At 43.7% G+C, this 17937-nt stretch overlaps 2 protein-coding genes across 13 annotated transcripts in view; one reads left to right on the top strand and one right to left on the bottom strand.

Moving 5' to 3' along the window:
* LOC124046819 (dynactin subunit 1-like) overlaps positions 1 to 17937 on the bottom strand; it is an 808447-nt gene that overhangs the window by 487873 nt on the left and 302637 nt on the right. The window lies entirely within an intron of this gene.
* Positions 11783 to 17937, top strand: part of capn3a (calpain 3a, (p94)) — a 68847-nt gene continuing 62692 nt past the window's right edge. For 2 of the 4 annotated variants that reach the window (XM_046367593.1, XM_046367589.1), the window contains exons 1-2: positions 11785 to 12206; positions 16094 to 16163. In XM_046367593.1, coding sequence (XP_046223549.1) covers positions 11955 to 12206; positions 16094 to 16163 — 322 coding nt within the window. In that variant the 5' untranslated portion in view covers positions 11785 to 11954. Of the gene's footprint in view, positions 12207 to 16093; positions 16164 to 17937 lie in introns of all 4 variants that reach the window. The other 2 variants (XM_046367592.1, XM_046367590.1) reach the window with 2 other exon arrangements.

Below are 17937 nucleotides of genomic sequence, written 5' to 3'. Positions count from 1 at the left end.
GATAGGGCTGAGTGACTGGACTGGGTGAATGGTCTGGATAGGGCTGAGTGACTGGACTGGGTGAATGGTCTGGATAGGGCTATGACTGGACTGGGTGAATGGTCTGGATAGGGCTGACACTGGACTGGGTGAATGGTCTGTATAGGGCTGAGTGACTGGATGGGTGAATGGTCTGTATAGGGCTGAGTGACTGGAATGGCTGATGACTGAGCTGGGTGAATGGTCTGTATAGGGCTGAGTGACTGGGCTGGGTGAATGGTCTGTATAGGGCTGAGTGACTGGACTGGGTGAATGGTCTATATAGGGCTGAGTGACTGGACTGTATAGGGCTGAGTGACTGGGCTGGGTGAATGGTCTGTATAGGGCTGAGTGACTGGACTGGGTGAATGGTCTGGATAGGGCTGAGTGACTGGACTGGGTGAATGGTCTGTATAGGGCTGAGTGACTGGACTGGGTGAATGGTCTGTATAGGGCTGAGTGACTGGACTGTATAGGGCTGAGTGACTGAGCTGGGTGAATGGTCTGTATAGGGCTGAGTGACTGGGCTGGGTGAATGGTCTGTATAGGGCTGAGTGACTGGACTGGGTGAATGGTCTATATAGGGCTGAGTGACTGGACTGTATAGGGCTGAGTGACTGGGCTGGGTGAATGGTCTGGATAGGGCTGAGTGACTGGACTGGGTGAATGGTCTGTATAGGGCTGAGTGACTGGACTGTATAGGGCTGAGTGACTGGGCTGGGTGAATGGTCTGTATAGGGCTGAGTGACTGGGCTGGGTGAATGGTCTGTATAGGGCTGAGTGACTGGGCTGGGTGAATGGTCTGTATAGGGCTGAGTGACTGGACTGGGTGAATGGTCTGTATAGGGCTGAGTGACTGGACTGGATAGGGCTGAGTGACTGGGCTGGGTGAATGGTCTGTATAGGGCTGAGTGACTGGACTGGGTGAATGGTCTGGATAGGGCTGAGTGACTGGACTGTATAGGGCTGAGTGACTGGACTGGGTGAATGGTCTGGATAGGGCTGAGTGACTGGACTGGGTGAATGGTCTGGATAGGGCTGAGTGACTGGACTGGGTGAATGGTCTGGATAGGGTTGAGTGACTGGACTGGAATGGACTGGGGGCTGAGTGATGGACTGGGTGAATGGTCTGGATAGGGCTGAGTGACTGGACTGGGTGAATGGTCTGGATAGGGTTGAGTGACTGGACTGGGTGAATGGTCTGGATAGGACTGAGTGACTGGACTGGGTGAATGGTCTGGATAGGGCTGAGTGACTGGACTGGGTGAATGGTCTGGATAGGGTTGAGTGACTGGACTGGGTGATGGTATGGATAGGGCTGAGTGACTGCTATATAGACAGACACTCCATCATCATGTTACTTTATAATGGTACGTTTACAAACATATATTATGATAAATATAATTGAATGTTGTCTCATTATGGTAAGTGGTGAAATAAATATAGCCAGTTATAATTGTAATGGCCTTGCAGATAATAAGACAAGACAATAGGTATTTACCTGGCTAAAAGAGAATTAATGGTTAATTATGGTGGGAGATTTTAATACGGTTTTAAATACCTCTATGGACCATAAAGGAAATCACACTACAAACTATCACCCTCAGGCACTTAAGGAAATCATGAATGTCATGGATATATTGGAATTAGTGGACATATGGAGGTTTAATAACCTGACCTAGTGAAATATACATGGAGGAGGTTTAATATCCTGACCTAGTGAAATATACATGGAGGAGGTTTAATATCCTGACCTAGTGAGATATACATGGAGGAGGTTTAATATCCTGACCTAGTGAGATATACATGGAGGAGGTTTAATATCCTGACCTAGTGAGATATACATGGAGGAGGTTTAATATCCTGACCTAGTGAGATATACATGGAGGAGGTTTAATATCCTGACCTAGTGAGATATACATGGAGGAGGTTTAATATCCTGACCTAGTGAGATATACATGGAGGAGGTTTAATATCCTGACCTAGTGAGATATACATGGAGGAGGTTTAATATCCTGACCTAGTGAGATATACATGGTGGAGGTTTAATATCCTGACCTAGTGAGATAAACATGGAGGAGGTTTCATATCCTGACCTAGTGAGATATACATGGAGGTTTAATATCCTGACCTAGTGAGATATACATGGAGGTTTAATATCCTGACCTAGTGAGATATACATGGAGGAGGTTTAATATCCTGACCTAGTGAGATATACATGGAGGAGGTTTAATACCCTGACCTAGTGAGATATACATGGAGGAGGTTTAATATCCTTACCTAGTGAGATATACATGGAGGAGGTTTAATATCCTGACCTAGTGAGATATACATGGAGGAGGTTTAATACCCTGACCTAGTGAGATATACATGGAGGAGGTTTAATATCCTTACCTAGTGAGATATACATGGAGGTTTAATACCCTGACCTAGTGAGATATACATGGAGGAGGTTTAATATCCTGACCTAGTGAGATATACATGGAGGAGGTTTAATATCCTGCCCTAGTGAGATATACATGGAGGAGGTTTAATATCCTGACCTAGTGAGATATACATGGAGGAGGTTTAATATCCTTACCTAGTGAGATATACATGGAGGTTTAATATCCTGACCTAGTGAGATATACATGGAGGAGGGTTAATACCCTGACCTAGTGAGATATACATGGAGGAGGTTTAATATCCTGACCTAGTGAGATATACATGGAGGAGGTTTAATATCCTGACCTAGTGAGATATACATGGAGGAGGTTTAATATCCTGACCTAGTGAGATATACATGGAGGAGGATTAATATCCTGACCTAGTGAGATATACATGGAGGAGGTTTAATATCCTGACCTAGTGAGATATACATGGAGGAGGTTTAATATCCTGACCTAGTGAGATATACATGGAGGAGGTTTAATATCCTGACCTAGTGAGATATACATGGAGGAGGTTTAATATCCTGACCTAGTGAGATATACATGGAGGAGGTTTAATATCCTGACCTAGTGAGATATACATGGAGGAGGTTTAATATCCTGACCTAGTGAAATATACATGGAGGAGGTTTAATATCCTGACCTAGTGAGATATACATGGAGGAGGTTTAATATCCTGACCTAGTGAGATATACATGGAGGAGGTTTAATATCCTGACCTAGTGAGATATACATGGAGGAGGTTTAATATCCTGACCTAGTGAGATATACATGGAGGAGGTTTAATATCCTGACCTAGTGAGATATACATGGAGGAGGTTTAATATCCTGACCTAGTGAGATATACATGGAGGAGGTTTAATATCCTGACCTAGTGAGATATACATGGAGGAGGTTTAATATCCTGACCTAGTGAGATATACATGGTGGAGGTTTAATATCCTGACCTAGTGAGATAAACATGGAGGAGGTTTCATATCCTGACCTAGTGAGATATACATGGAGGTTTAATATCCTGACCTAGTGAGATATACATGGAGGTTTAATATCCTGACCTAGTGAGATATACATGGAGGAGGTTTAATATCCTGACCTAGTGAGATATACATGGAGGAGGTTTAATACCCTGACCTAGTGAGATATACATGGAGGAGGTTTAATATCCTTACCTAGAGATATACATGGAGGAGGTTTAATATCCTGACCTAGTGAGATATACATGGAGGAGGTTTAATACCCTGACCTAGTGAGATATACATGGAGGAGGTTTAATATCCTTACCTAGTGAGATATACATGGAGGTTTAATACCCTGACCTAGTGAGATATACATGGAGACGGTTTAATATCCTGACCTAGTGAGATATACATGGAGGAGGTTTAATATCCTGACCTAGTGAGATATACATGGAGGAGGTTTAATATCCTGACCTAGTGAGATATACATGGAGGAGGTTTAATATCCTTACCTAGTGAGATATACATGGAGGTTTAATATCCTGACCTAGTGAGATATACATGGAGGAGGGTTAATACCCTGACCTAGTGAGATATACATGGAGGAGGTTTAATATCCTGACCTAGTGAGATATACATGGAGGAGGTTTAATACCCTGACCTAGTGAGATATACATGGAGGAGGTTTAATACCCTGACCTAGTGATATATGCATGGATGAGGTTTAATACCCTGACCTAGTGAGATATACATGGAGGAGGTTTAATACCCTGACCTAGTGAGATATACATGGAGGAGGTTTAATATCCTGACCTAGTGAGATATACATGGAGGAGGTTTAATACCCTGACCTAGTGAGATATACATGGAGGAGGTTTAATACCCTGACCTAGTGAGATATACATGGAGGAGGTTTAATACCCTGACCTAGTGAGATATACATGGAGGAGGTTTAATACCCTGACCTAATGAGATATACATGGAGGAGGTTTAATACCCTGACCTAGTGAGATATACATGGAGGAGGTTTAATATCCTGACCTAGTGAGATATACATGGAGGAGGTTTAATACCCTGACCTAGTGAGATATACATGGAGGAGGTTTCATATCCTGACCTAGTGAGATATACATGGGGAGTCTTAATCAAGCTAGTGGTCTTGTCTACTTTCTTATGTCATTCTCTCTGGCACTAAAAGTTTAAAAAGTGTTGAAAGGGAACAGAATGCAGTTGGACAATCACATAATTGGCATATATATTACTCTTACAGAATTTCCATGTGGGCGAGGATATTGGAAATTCAATCAAAGCCTACTAGATTGTAAATTGTTTAGAACTAGGACAGAAATATTTATAACTGACTTTTTCAGACATAACACAAGTACAGCAGATCCCCTTATTGTATGGGACACTTTTAAATGTGACTTTTAGAGGTCATGCAATTCAGTACTCATCTATAAAACAAAAGCAATTTAGGTCAATTGTTAACAGTCAATGTGCAGCAGGTGAGACGGAGTCAGGCGCAGGACACAGAGAATGAGTAATAACGGACTTCACTCAACAAACAAACTACAAAATATTCCACGCAGGGAAAATATACCAGCTCGCAAATATAAGCGACTGCTTAACACAGAACAGATAATAGAATAAAAAATAATAAAATAAATAAAATAAAATAGATAATAAACAGAGTATGTGTGTGTGTTGGAGTGTGTGGCAACAATATGCATGTGTGTATGTGTGATGGAGTGTGTGGCAACAATATGCATGTGTGTATGTGTGATGGAGTGTGTGGCAACAATATGCATGTGTGTATGTGTGTTGCATGTGTGTATGTGTGTTGGCAACAATATGCATGTGTGTATGTATGTTGTGTAGTGTGTGGCAACAATATGCATGTGTGTATGTGTGTTGGAGTGTGTGGCAACAATATGCATGTGTGTATGTGTGATGGAGTGTGTGGCAACAATATGCATGTGTGTATGTGTGATGGAGTGTGTGGCAACAATATGCATGTGTGTGTGTGTGATGGAGTGTGTGGCAACAATATGCATGTGTGTATGTGTGTTGGAGTGTGTGGCAACAATATGCATGTGTGTATGTGTTGTGTGTGTGTTGGATGTGTTGATGGAGTGTGTGGCAACAATATGCATGTGTGTATGTGTGATGGAGTGTGTGGCAACAATATGCATGTGTGTGTGTGTGATGGAGTGTGTGGCAACAATATGCATGTGTGTATGTGTGATGGAGTGTGTGGCAACAATATGCATGTGTGTGTATGTGTGTTGGAGTGTGTGGCAACAATATGCATGTGTGTATGTGTGTTGGAGTGTGTGGCAACAATATGCATGTGTGTATGTGTGTTGGAGTGTGTGGCAACAATATGCATGTGTGTATGTGTGTTGGAGTGTGTGGCAACAATATGCATGTGTGTATGTGTGTTGGAGTGTGTGGCAACAATATGCATGTGTGTATGTGTGTTGGAGTGTGTGGCAACAATATGCATGTGTGTGTGTGTGTTGGAGTGTGTGGCAACAATATGCATGTGTGTGTGTGTGTTGGAGTGTGTGGCAACAATATGCATGTGTGTGTGTGTGTTGCACATTTCCTTCATATTTTCATTGACCACTGGCTCTATACACTATACACTCACTGGACTCTACCCACACACTCACACATAATACACGGACACTCCAACACACATACACACATGCATAATTATGGGAAACCAGGTGTGAACAATGAAGACAAAACAAATGGAAAATTAAAAGTGGATCGGTGGCGGCTAGAAAACCGCCGAACGCCGCCCGAACAAGGAGAGGGACCAACTTCGGCGGAAGTCGTGACAGTACCCCCCCCCCCCCCCCTCCTTGACATGTGGCCCCAGCAGCGCACCGACACCGGCCTCTGGGACGACCCACAGGACGAGGCGCAGGACGATCCGGATGGAAACGTAACGACGGGTCCAGGATGTCCTCCACGGGGACCCAGCATCTCTCCTCCGGACCGTAACCCTCCCACTCCACGGGGTACTGAAGGCCCCGCGCCCGACGCCTTGAGTCCATGACGGCGCGAACAGTATACGCCGGGGCCCCCTCGATGTCCAGAGGGGGCAGAGGAACCTCCCGCACCTCAGACTGCTGGAGCGGACCAGTCACCACCGGCCTGAGGAGAGACACATGAAACGAGGAGTTAATACGGTAATCAGGAGGGGGCTGTAATTAACCTCGTTCAGTCTCCTCAGGACTATAAATGGCCCCACAAACAGCGCACCCAGCTTCCGGCAGGGCAAAGGGGCAGGTTTCGGTCGAGAGTCAACGTCGTCGCCCAGATCACCCTGCTACCCCCGTGCTTGGGATGGTATTCTTCAGCTTGCAAGCCTCCCCCTTTTTCCTCCAAACATAAGGATGGTCATTATGGCCAAACAGTTCTATTTTTGTTTCATCAGACCAGAGGACCTTTCTCCAAAAAGTACGATCTTTGTCCCCATGTGCAGTTGCAAACCGTAGTTTGGCTTTTTTATGGCGGTTTTGGAGCAGTGTCTTCTTCCTTGCTGAGCGGCCTTTCAGGTTATGCCGATATAGGACTCATTTTAACAACATCACTATTCTGGACGGTTCTGACTTAGGTGTCTGGTTAGACTGTAAACTCTCCTTCTAGACTCACATCAAACATCTCTAATCCAAAGTTAAATCTAGAATTGGCTTCCTATTTCGCAACAAAGCATCCTTCACTCATGCTGCCAAACATACCCTCGTAAAACTGACCATCCTACCAATCCTCGAATCCGATGATGTCATTCACAAAATAGCCTCCAATACTCTACTCAATAAATTGGATGCAGTCTATCACAGTGCCATCCGTTTTGTTACCAAAGCCCCATATACTACCCACCACTGCGACCTGTACGCTCTCGTTGGCTGGCCCTCGCTTCATACTCGTCGCCAAACCCACTGGCTCCAGGTCAAAGCCCCCTTATCTCAGCTCGCTGGTCACCATAGCAGCACCCACCTGTAGCACGCACTCCAGCAGGTATATCTCTCTGGTCACCCCCAAAACCAATTCTTACTTTGGCCACCTCTCCTTCCAGTTCTCTGCTGCCAATGACTGGAACAAACTACAAAAATCTCTGAAACTGGAAACACTTATCTCCCTCACTACCTTTAAGCACCGACTGTCAGAGCAGCTCACAGATTACTGCACCTGTACATAGCCCACCTATAATTTAGCCCAAACAACTACCTCTTTCCCTACTGTATTTATTTATTTTATTTATTTATTTTGCTCCTTTGCACCCCATTATTTTTATTTCTACTTTGCACATTCTTCCACTGCAAATCTACCATTCCAGTGTTTTACTTGCTATATTGTATTTACTTTGCCACAATGGCCTTTTTTTTTGCCTTTACCTCCCTTCTCACCTCATTTGCTCACATCGTATATAGACTTGTTTATACTGTATTATTGTTTTACTCCATGTGTAACTCTGTGTCGTTGTATGTGTCGAACTGATTTGCTTTATCTTGGCCAGGTCGCAATTGTAAATGAGAACTTGTTCTCAACTTGCCTACCTGGTTAAATAAAGGTGTTCTCAACTAGCCTACCTGGTTAAATAAAGGTGAAATAAAAATAAAATAAATAAAAATTGGTTGTAGTGAAAGGCCAGTTTTAATCACAGGCCATGCTGCAGCTGAAGACCCTAGTTGATGTTGAGGATGTGCAACCTGGTCTCAGAGTATTTCGTATTATTCTTTATGTAAATCCGGACCCACCATTTAGTATGATATGTTAAGTTTCGTATGGTACATATTAATTCCTGGTTCTCCAACACCCATTTTGTGTGATATGTTACTACGAATTAGAATTTGTATTAATTGTTACAAATCTGCAACATTTACAATATGTTACGAATTTGCAAAAACGTTATGTTATGATGAATTCTAGTTAGGTGGCTAACATTAGCTAGCTCGCTAACGTTGCCAAGGCTAGGAGTTAGAGTTAAAGGTTAAGGTTACGTTTCGGAGTTAGATTAAAGGGTTAGCTAAAAGTAGTAAATTATTGAAAAGTTGCTAATTAGCTAAAGTTGTCCGTGATGAGATTCGAACTTGTATCCTTTGGGTTGCTAGACGTTCTCGTGAAACATCCACCCCGACCAACCACTCTACTTTCGATTTTTGCCTTAAGTAACCATCTGTCTTATGTAACCATACCAAACGTAACATATGATACCAATTCGAATAGGCCGGATTTACGTTTAATATGTTACGTCTAGTCTATGAGATCAGGCTGTGAGTGCTGACCTGATCTCTAAGGTCAGGGGTCATTGAAGAACAGGAGATGGATGTGGTCAGCTGTTTTTGTCATGGGAGGTCAGGGTCAGGGTACTGATACTCTGTTATTACTCCATCTATCACTGCTTATGATAAACGGACGAAGTCATAGCAACGTCATCCACAATGTACTATTTAATGATATACTTTACTTTAATGACTATGCTGTTATAGACTGGTGGGACATCCAGTGTGGTGATGAGTGAGAATTACTGTTGTGTTCAGTTTTGACTATGTCAGAACCTTATAGTCCCAAGGCAACATCTGAGATTTTGGTCAAAAATGAGTTGTTCAAATCGAGTTGCTTTTTTACGTGGTTCATGGGACATCTATTTTTATTTTTTATTAAAGTCCATTTACGCTAAAAACAAAAATATGCGCAAACACATTTTAACTTGGTGCTATAAGGCTCTATCTGCAATCCAATCAGACAATTCTGGGTTATCAATCTGTCACGTTGCTATGAAGAGATCGGGAGACAGGCGCAGGAATGCGTAATAAGTTTTTAAAATTAAATCTAATTAAATTAAAATCAAATTACGGCGTGCCGCATAAAGGCACGGGGAGGAAGACCAAACAAACACGTAACAAAAACACAGGGTTGAAACCCAAAACAAAAGAGCGAGGAGTACCTCGAATAAATAAACACAAATCGCCCAATGATATTCAAAGGGGACGGAAACATGCAAACACATTCTGACCTTAGTTCCTTTATTATGTCTTTGTGTTAGTTTGGTCAGGGCGTGAGTTGGGGTGGGTAGTCTATGTTCTTTTTTCTATGTTGTATTTATGTGTTTGGCCTGGTATGGTTCGGCAGGGTAGCCTAGTGGTTAGAGCGTTGGACTAGTAACCGAGCTGACAAGGTACAAATCTGTCGTTCTGCCCCTGAACAGGCAGCTAACCCACTGTTCCTAGGCCGTCATTGAAAATAAGAATTTGTTCTTAACTGACTTGCCTAGTAAAATAAAGGTAAAATAAAAAATAAAATCGGAGGCAGGTGTCGTTCATTGTCTGATTGAGAATCATATTTAGGCAGCCTGTTTTCCCCATTTTAGTTGTGGGTTTTCACCAGACAGAAATGTTTCGTTTTCGTTCGTTCTCCTTGTTATTTAGTTTTTTTGTGTTCAACATGTAATAATAAATAACAACATGGACACGCTGCGGTCCGATCCTTCCTACTCCTCGTCAGAGGAAGACGAATCTCGTTTCCACGGAAACATGTAAGCATAATCCACAAATGGCACGAAAGCCCAAAACACACAGGTACTCACACGCCCCCAACGGACAGTGTAACACTAATCGAACGCATCAACGGTGAACCAAGTTGCACACTTATACAATTACCAACTGGGAATAGGCGTGTGAAAGCAATGAAAGCTCCGGAGGAATCCGTGACACAATCAAAAATAACTGTATGTACAGTGCCTTGCGAAAGTATTCGGCCCCCTTGAACTTTGCGACCTTTTGCCACATTTCAGGTTTCAAACATAAAGATATAAAACTGTATTTTTTTGTGAAGAATCAACAACAAGTGGGACACAATCATGAAGTGGAACGACATTTATTGGATATTTCAAACTTTTTTAACAAATCAAAAACTGAAAAATTGGGCGTGCAAAATTATTCAGCCCCTTTACTTTCAGTGCTACAAACTCTCTCCAGGAGTTCAGTGAGAATCTCTGAATGATCCTTCACAAAAAAATACAGTTTTATATCTTTATGTTTGAAACCTGAAATGTGGCAAAAGGTCGCAAAGTTCAAGGGGCCGAATACTTTCGCAAGGCACTGTAGGTTGATTTACTTATTGAGTCATGAAAAGAGGAAGACATCACAAAACAGTTCGGACATCTGGGACTTGTAAAATACGAATGATCTCAAAACTATACAATGAACCTCAAGTCTCAAGTCCTTGATTATTCACATCATTAGGTCCTGGTCCTCTTTTTTCAATTACTTTAATATTTTTTCACCGTTTTCATTTTTTTCAGAAGAATGGCCATAATGTAACTTCTTTATGGTTAAAAACAAATAAATACAGATAAATAAATAACAAATATTAAAGCATGTTTAAGGCCCTTAGGAGAGGCATGGCTGTTTGTCTTGTTCCATATCAATACGAAAACCTCCATGGCAATTTTTTTAAACTTACCGTACCGTTCTGTTCCAGGTTGAACCTTTATGGCTAAACACAGATTGACATTTCAGGGCCATAGGGTTCCATCTATCTGTGAATACTAATAAAACTAAAATACAAAATGTCTCAGGATTTTGACAGTCTGTTCCTTTGAGGTGACGCTCCTTAATGAGTTATGAAAGAAGAATTCACTTCAAAAAATAATTCTGAAATCTGGGATGTGAAAACCATTTTTGATGCTCAATATCTCCAGAACTATGCTTTGCGCATGTAGAACCTAAGGTCCCTGTGTATATCATTAGGGTGTGTCCCCTTGATTAAAATGTACCTGACTGATTAAAGGGGTGTTGGGAGTTCCCACTCACAGCGTTAGCTAGTTTACCACAGAGAGAGCTCGGCCTGCTGCTGTAAGTGGAGATGTGCTGAGACCGCTGAATTACTGAGCTCCATGGAGAGAATGGAATAGGGTTAAATGGACTGAATGCCTTCTGCAGAGGCAGACCATCTACTGACTACTGTTTACATGGGTGCTGGCGCGGCCCGGTACACCCCCCCCCCCTCTCCCCTCCCCCCCTTTGTGTGGCCACACAATAACGCCACTGAAATGACCGCTGCTAAGGAACGTTGGGGGGGCATTGTTCGGGGACCAATGGGAATGCAACAAATAGACAACCTTTTTGTGTGTGTGAGAGCGTGTGTGTGTGTGTGTGTGTGTGTGTGTGTGTGTGTGTGTGTGTGTGTGTGTGTGTGTGTGTGTGTGTGTGTGTGTGTGTGTGTGTGTGTGTGTGTGTGTGTGTGTGTGTGTGTGTGTGTGTGTGTGTGTGTGTGTGTGTGTGTGTGTGTGTGTGTCAGTGTGTGTGTGTGTGTGTGTGTGTGTCAGTATGTGTGTCAGTGTGTGTGTGTGTGTGTTAATGCAGGTGAATGTGAATGCATGTGGAGTCTTGTTCGCCTTTTAGAGTCTACTCTATGACCAAGAGAGAGGGAGACGTCATACAACGACACAGCCAATCAGAGGTTAGCTTTTTAGGCTTGTAAAGACTTTAGTGGAAGTGGCAAAAGCCAGCAGTTTAAAAAATAATAATCCAGAATGCCCTATACACCGTCCGGCTTCTTCTGTGACCGGCTGATCCGGGAGAGAGAGAGAAGAGATGGAGAAGGATCCCTCAGCAAGCCCCTGCGCTTCAGCGGACAGGACTTTACCGCACTCAAACAAGAGTGCCTCACCAAGAAGTGCCTGTTTGAGGATGACACCTTCCCAGCCTCCGTGGAGTCTCTGGGGTACAAGGAGCTGGGACACAAGTCCAACAAGGTTAAGAACATCGTCTGGAGGAGACCCAAGGTAGGAGAGGAGGGTGGGGGGGGTGGATCTGGAGGAGACCCAAGGTAGGAGAGGAGGGGGGTGGATCTGGAGGAGACCCAAGGTAGGAGAGGAGGAGGGGGGTGGATCTGGAGGAGACCCAAGGTAGGAGAGGAGGCGGGGGGGGGTGGATCTGGAGGAGACCCAAGGTAGGAGAGGAGGGGGGTGGATCTGGAGGAGACCCAAGGTAGGAGAGGAGGGGGGTGGATCTGGAGGAGACCCAAGGTAGGAGAGGAGGGGGGTGGATCTGGAGGAGACCCAAGGTAGGAGAGGAGGGGGGTGGATCTGGAGGAGACCCAAGGTAGGAGAGGAGGCGGGGGTGGATCTGGAGGAGACCCAAGGTAGGAGAGGAGGAGGGGGGATCTGGAGGAGACCCAAGGTAGGAGAGGAGGGGAGGGGGATCTGGAGGAGACCCAAGGTAGGAGAGGAGGGGGTGGATCTGGAGGAGACCCAAGGTAGGAGGGGAGGAGGGGGATCTGGAGGAGACCCAAGGTAGGAGGGGAGGAGGGGGGGATCTGGAGGAGACCCAAGGTAAGGGGGGAGGAGGGGGGGATCTGGAGGAGACCCAAGGTAAGGGGGGGGGGCATACAGGAGAGGAAGAGGATTCAATAAAGAGGAGGAAGGACTGGACACGCATGTGGGAGGTGGGATTATATCCTACAATACCAAGTCAACAACAAGGACGTTTCAGGATGCTTTTGAAAGGGATTTTGAAAGGCAAAACAAATATTTCTCACAGATTTTATATAATCTTATCTGGATCTAAGTGTTTAACATTATGGGCTAGAATAACTGTTGTTGTGGCGGTTTAAAATATGGATGTATCAGAATGGTTAGTAATGGTTCTGAATCATATGGTTAGTAATGGTTCTGAATCATATGGTTATAGAATGGTTAGAAATGGTTCTGAATCATATGGAATCATATGGTTAGAAATGGTTCTGAATCATATGGTTATAGAATGGTTAGAAATGGTTCTGAATCATATGGAATCATATGGTTAGAAATGGTTCTGAATCATATGGTTATAGAATGGTTAGAAATGGTTCTGAATCATATGGAATCATATGGTTAGAAATGGTTCTGAATCATATGGTTATAGAATGGTTAGAAATGGTTCTGAATCATATGGAATCATATGGTTAGAAATGGTTCTGAATCATATGGTTAGTAATGGTTCTGAATCATATGGTTATAGAATGGTTAGAAATGGTTCTGAATCATATGGAATCATATGGTTAGTAATGGTTCTGAATCATATGGTTATAGAATGGTTAGAAATGTTTCTGAATCATATGGAATCATATGGTTAGTAATGGTTCTGAATCATATGGTTAGTAATGGTTCTGAATCATATGGTTATAGAATGGTTAGAAATGGTTCTGAATCATATGGAATCATATGGTTAGTAATGGTTCTGAATCATATGGTTAGTAATGGTTCTGAATCATATGGAATCATATGGTTAGTAATGGTTCTGAATCATATGGAATCATATGGTTAGTAATGGTTCTGAATCATATGGTTAGTAATGGTTCTGAATCATATGGTTATAGAATGGTTAGAAATGGTTCTGAATCATATGGAATCATATGGTTAGTAATGGTTCTGAATCATATGGTTATAGAATGGTTAGAAATGGTTCTGAATCATATGGTTATAGAATGGTTCTGAATCATCAAATCAAAATCAAATCAAAATCATTTATATAGCCCTTCTTACTAGAACTTGCAGGTGCCTTGGTGGAAGAGTGGGGGTAACATCTCACAGCAAGAACTATCAAATTTGGTGCAGTCCATGAGGATGAGATGCACTGCAGTACTTAATGCAGCTGGTGGCCACACCAGATACTGACTGTTACTTTTGATTTTGACCCCCCCCCCTTTGTTCAGGGACACATTATTCCATTTCTGTTAGTCACATGTCTGTGGTACTTGTTCAGTTTACATCTCAGTTGTTGAATCTTGTTATGTTCATACAAATATTTACACATGTTAAATTTGCTGAAAATAAACGCAGTTGACAGGGAGAGGACGTTTCTTTTTTTGCTGAGTTTAGGATTACTAGTACCTGTCTTGACTGCATCAAACCGAGAGAAGCTAGTTGACTATTTGAGTCTGCATGTGTAACAATATAGCTTTCGTCTCTCTCCTCGCCCCAACCTGGGCTCGAACCAGGGACCAAGTGGGTGGGCATATGCCCTCCCAGGCCCACCTATGGCTACGCCCCTGCCAAGTCATGTGAAATCCATAGATTAGGGCCTAATGAATTTATTTCAATTGACTGATTTCTTCATGTGAACTGTAACTCAGTAAAATCATTTACATTGTTGTATGTTGCGGTTTTATTTTTTGTTTAGTGTAGAATATTTCAGCAATAAGGCTAAGGGTTGTTCCTATGCACGACACAATACCTGGACACAGCCCTTAGCCGTGGTATATTGGCCGTATACCACAACCCCCCGAGGCGCCTCATTGCTACTATAAACTGGTTACGAACGTAATTAGAGCAGTAAAAATCTAATATTTTGTCGTACCCGTGGTATACACTCCGATATAACCACAGCTTTCAGCCCATTCAGCATTCAGAGCTGGAAGCACCCAGCTAGATCACATGTTAACTAATCCACGTGTCTGTGTTTCTGTGTGAGTATTGGCATAGCGTTTGCCATTTCCAAACAATGAAAGTGCTTCATCAGCTCCATACTGTTGTTATTCACTGTAATGGGCCACTTTCACAGCAGTGAACTAGTTTAGAATACATGCAAACCTAAAGTGACAGATATACAGTTGAAGACAGAAAGTTTACATACACCTTTAGCCAAATACATTTAAACTCAGTTTTTCCACAATTTCTGACATTTAATCCAAGTAAAGGTTCCCTGTTTTAGGTCAGTTAGGATCACCACTTTATTTTAAAAATGTGAAATGTCTGAATAATTGTAGAGAGAATGATTCATTTCAGCTTTTATTTCTTTCATCACATTCCCAGTGGGTCAGAAGTTTACATACACTCAATTAGGATTTGGTAGCATTGCCTTTAAATTGTTTAACTTGGGTCAAATGTTTTGGGTAGCCTTCCACAAGCTTCCCACAATAAGTTGGGGGAATTTTGGCCCATTCCTTCTGACAGAGCTGGTGTAACAGAGTCAGGTTTGTAGGCCTCCTTGCTCACACATGCTTTTTCAGTTCTGCCCACAAATTTTCTATATTGACTTTGTCGTCATTAAGCCATTTTGCCTCAACTTTGGAAGTATGCTTGGGGTCATTGTCCATTTGGAAGACCCATTTGTGACCAAGCTTTAACTTCCTGACTGATGTCTTCAGATGTTGCTTCAATATATCCACATACATTTCCTAACTCGTGATGCCATCTATTTTGTGAAGTGCACCAGTCCCTCCTGCAGCAAAGCACCCCCACAACATGATGCTGCCACCCCCGTGCTTCACGGTTGGGATGGTGTTCTTCGGCTTGCAAGCCTCCCCTTTTTCCTCCTAACATAATGATGGTCATTATGGCCAAAGAGTTATATTTTTGTTTCATCAGACCGGAAGACATTTCTCCAAAAAGTCTGTGTGTCTTCAATATATATCCCCCCAGTCAGCTAATCCACATGTCTGTCTGTGTCTGTGTGTCTTCAATATATATCCCCCCAGTCAGCTAATCCACATGTCTGTCTGTTTCTGTCTGTGTGTCTTCAATATATATCCCCCCAGTCAGCTAATCCACATGTCTGTCTGTGTCTGTGTGTCTTCAATATATATCCCCCCAGTCAGCTAATCCACATGTCTGTCTGTTTCTGTGTGTCTTCAATATATATCCACCCAGTCAGCTAATCCACATGTCTGTCTGTTTCTGTGCGTCTTCAGGAGATCTGTGAGAACCCTCAGTTCATTGTGGGCGGAGCCAGCAGGACAGACATTTGCCAGGGAGACCTTGGTAAATAATAACTACACTCCACTACACTGACCCCTACACTACACTGACCCCAACACTACACTGACCCCAACACTACACTGACCCCAACACAATACTGACCCCTCCACTACACTGACCCCAACACTACACTGACCCCAACACTACACTGACCCCAACACTACACTGACCCCAACACTACACTGACCCCTACACTACACTGACCCCAACACTACACTGACCCCAACACTACACTGACCCCAACACTACACTGACCCCTACACTACACTGACCCCAACACAATACTGACCCCTTCACTACACTGACCCCTCCACTACACTGACCCCAACACAATACTGACCCCTACACTACACTGACCCCAACACAATACTGACCCCTACACTACACTGACCCCAACACTACACTGACCCCAACACTACACTGACCCCAACACAATACTGACCCCTACACGACACTGACCCCAACACAACACTGACCCCAACACAATACTGACCCCTACACTACACTGACCCCAACACAATACTGACCCCTACACTACACTGACCCCAACACAATACTGACCCCTACACTACACTGACCCCAACACAATACTGACCCCAACACAATACTGACCCCTACACTACACTGACCCCAACACAATACTGCCCCCAACACAATACTGACCCCAACACAATACTGACCCCTACACTACACTGACCCCAACACAATACTGACCCCAACACAATACTGACCCCAACACAATACCGACCCCAACACAATACTGACCCCAACACAATACTGACCCCAACACAATACTGACCCCAACACTACACTGACCCCAACACTACACTGACCCCAACACTACACTGACCCCAACACAATACTGACCCCAACACAATACTGACCCCAACACAATACTGACCCCAACACAATACTGACCCCAACACTACACTGACCCCAACACTACACTGACCCCAACACAATACTGACCCCAACACTACACTGACCCCAACACAATACTGACCCCTACACTACACTGACCCCAACACTACACTGACCCCTACACTACACTGACCCCAACACTACACTGACCCCAACACAATACTGACCCCTACACTACACTGACCCCAACACTACACTGACCCCAACACTACACTGACCCCAACACTACACTGACCCCTACACTACACTGACCCCAACACTACACTGACCCCTACACTACACTGACCCCAACACTACACTGACCCCTACACTACACTGACCCCAACACTGACACACAATGACCCCTACACTACACTGACCCCAACACTACACTGACCCCTACACAATACTGACCCCAACACAATACTGACCCCTACACAATACTGACCCCAACACAATACTGACCCCAACACTACACTGACCCCTACACAATACTGACCCCAACACTACACTGACCCCAACACAATACTGACCCCAACACAATACTGACCCCAACACAATACTGACCCCAACACAATACTGACCCCAACACTACACTGACCCCAACACAATACTGACCCCAACACAATACTGACCCCAACACAATACTGACCCCTACACTACACTGACCCCAACACTACACTGACCCCAACACAATACTGACCCCAACACTACACTGACCCCAACACAATACTGACCCCTACACTACACTGACCCCAACACTACACTGACCCCAACACAATACTGACCCCTACACTACACTGACCCCTACACTACACTGACCCCAACACTACACTGACCCCAACACAATACTGACCCCAACACAATACTGACCCCA

The sequence above is a fragment of the Oncorhynchus gorbuscha genome, linkage group LG10, assembly GCF_021184085.1.
Source record: "Oncorhynchus gorbuscha isolate QuinsamMale2020 ecotype Even-year linkage group LG10, OgorEven_v1.0, whole genome shotgun sequence".
In the NCBI taxonomy this organism is placed as follows: domain Eukaryota; kingdom Metazoa; phylum Chordata; class Actinopteri; order Salmoniformes; family Salmonidae; genus Oncorhynchus; species Oncorhynchus gorbuscha.
Note: the sequence above shows the minus strand (reverse complement) of the source record. Positions and strands in the feature narration are given on the sequence as shown.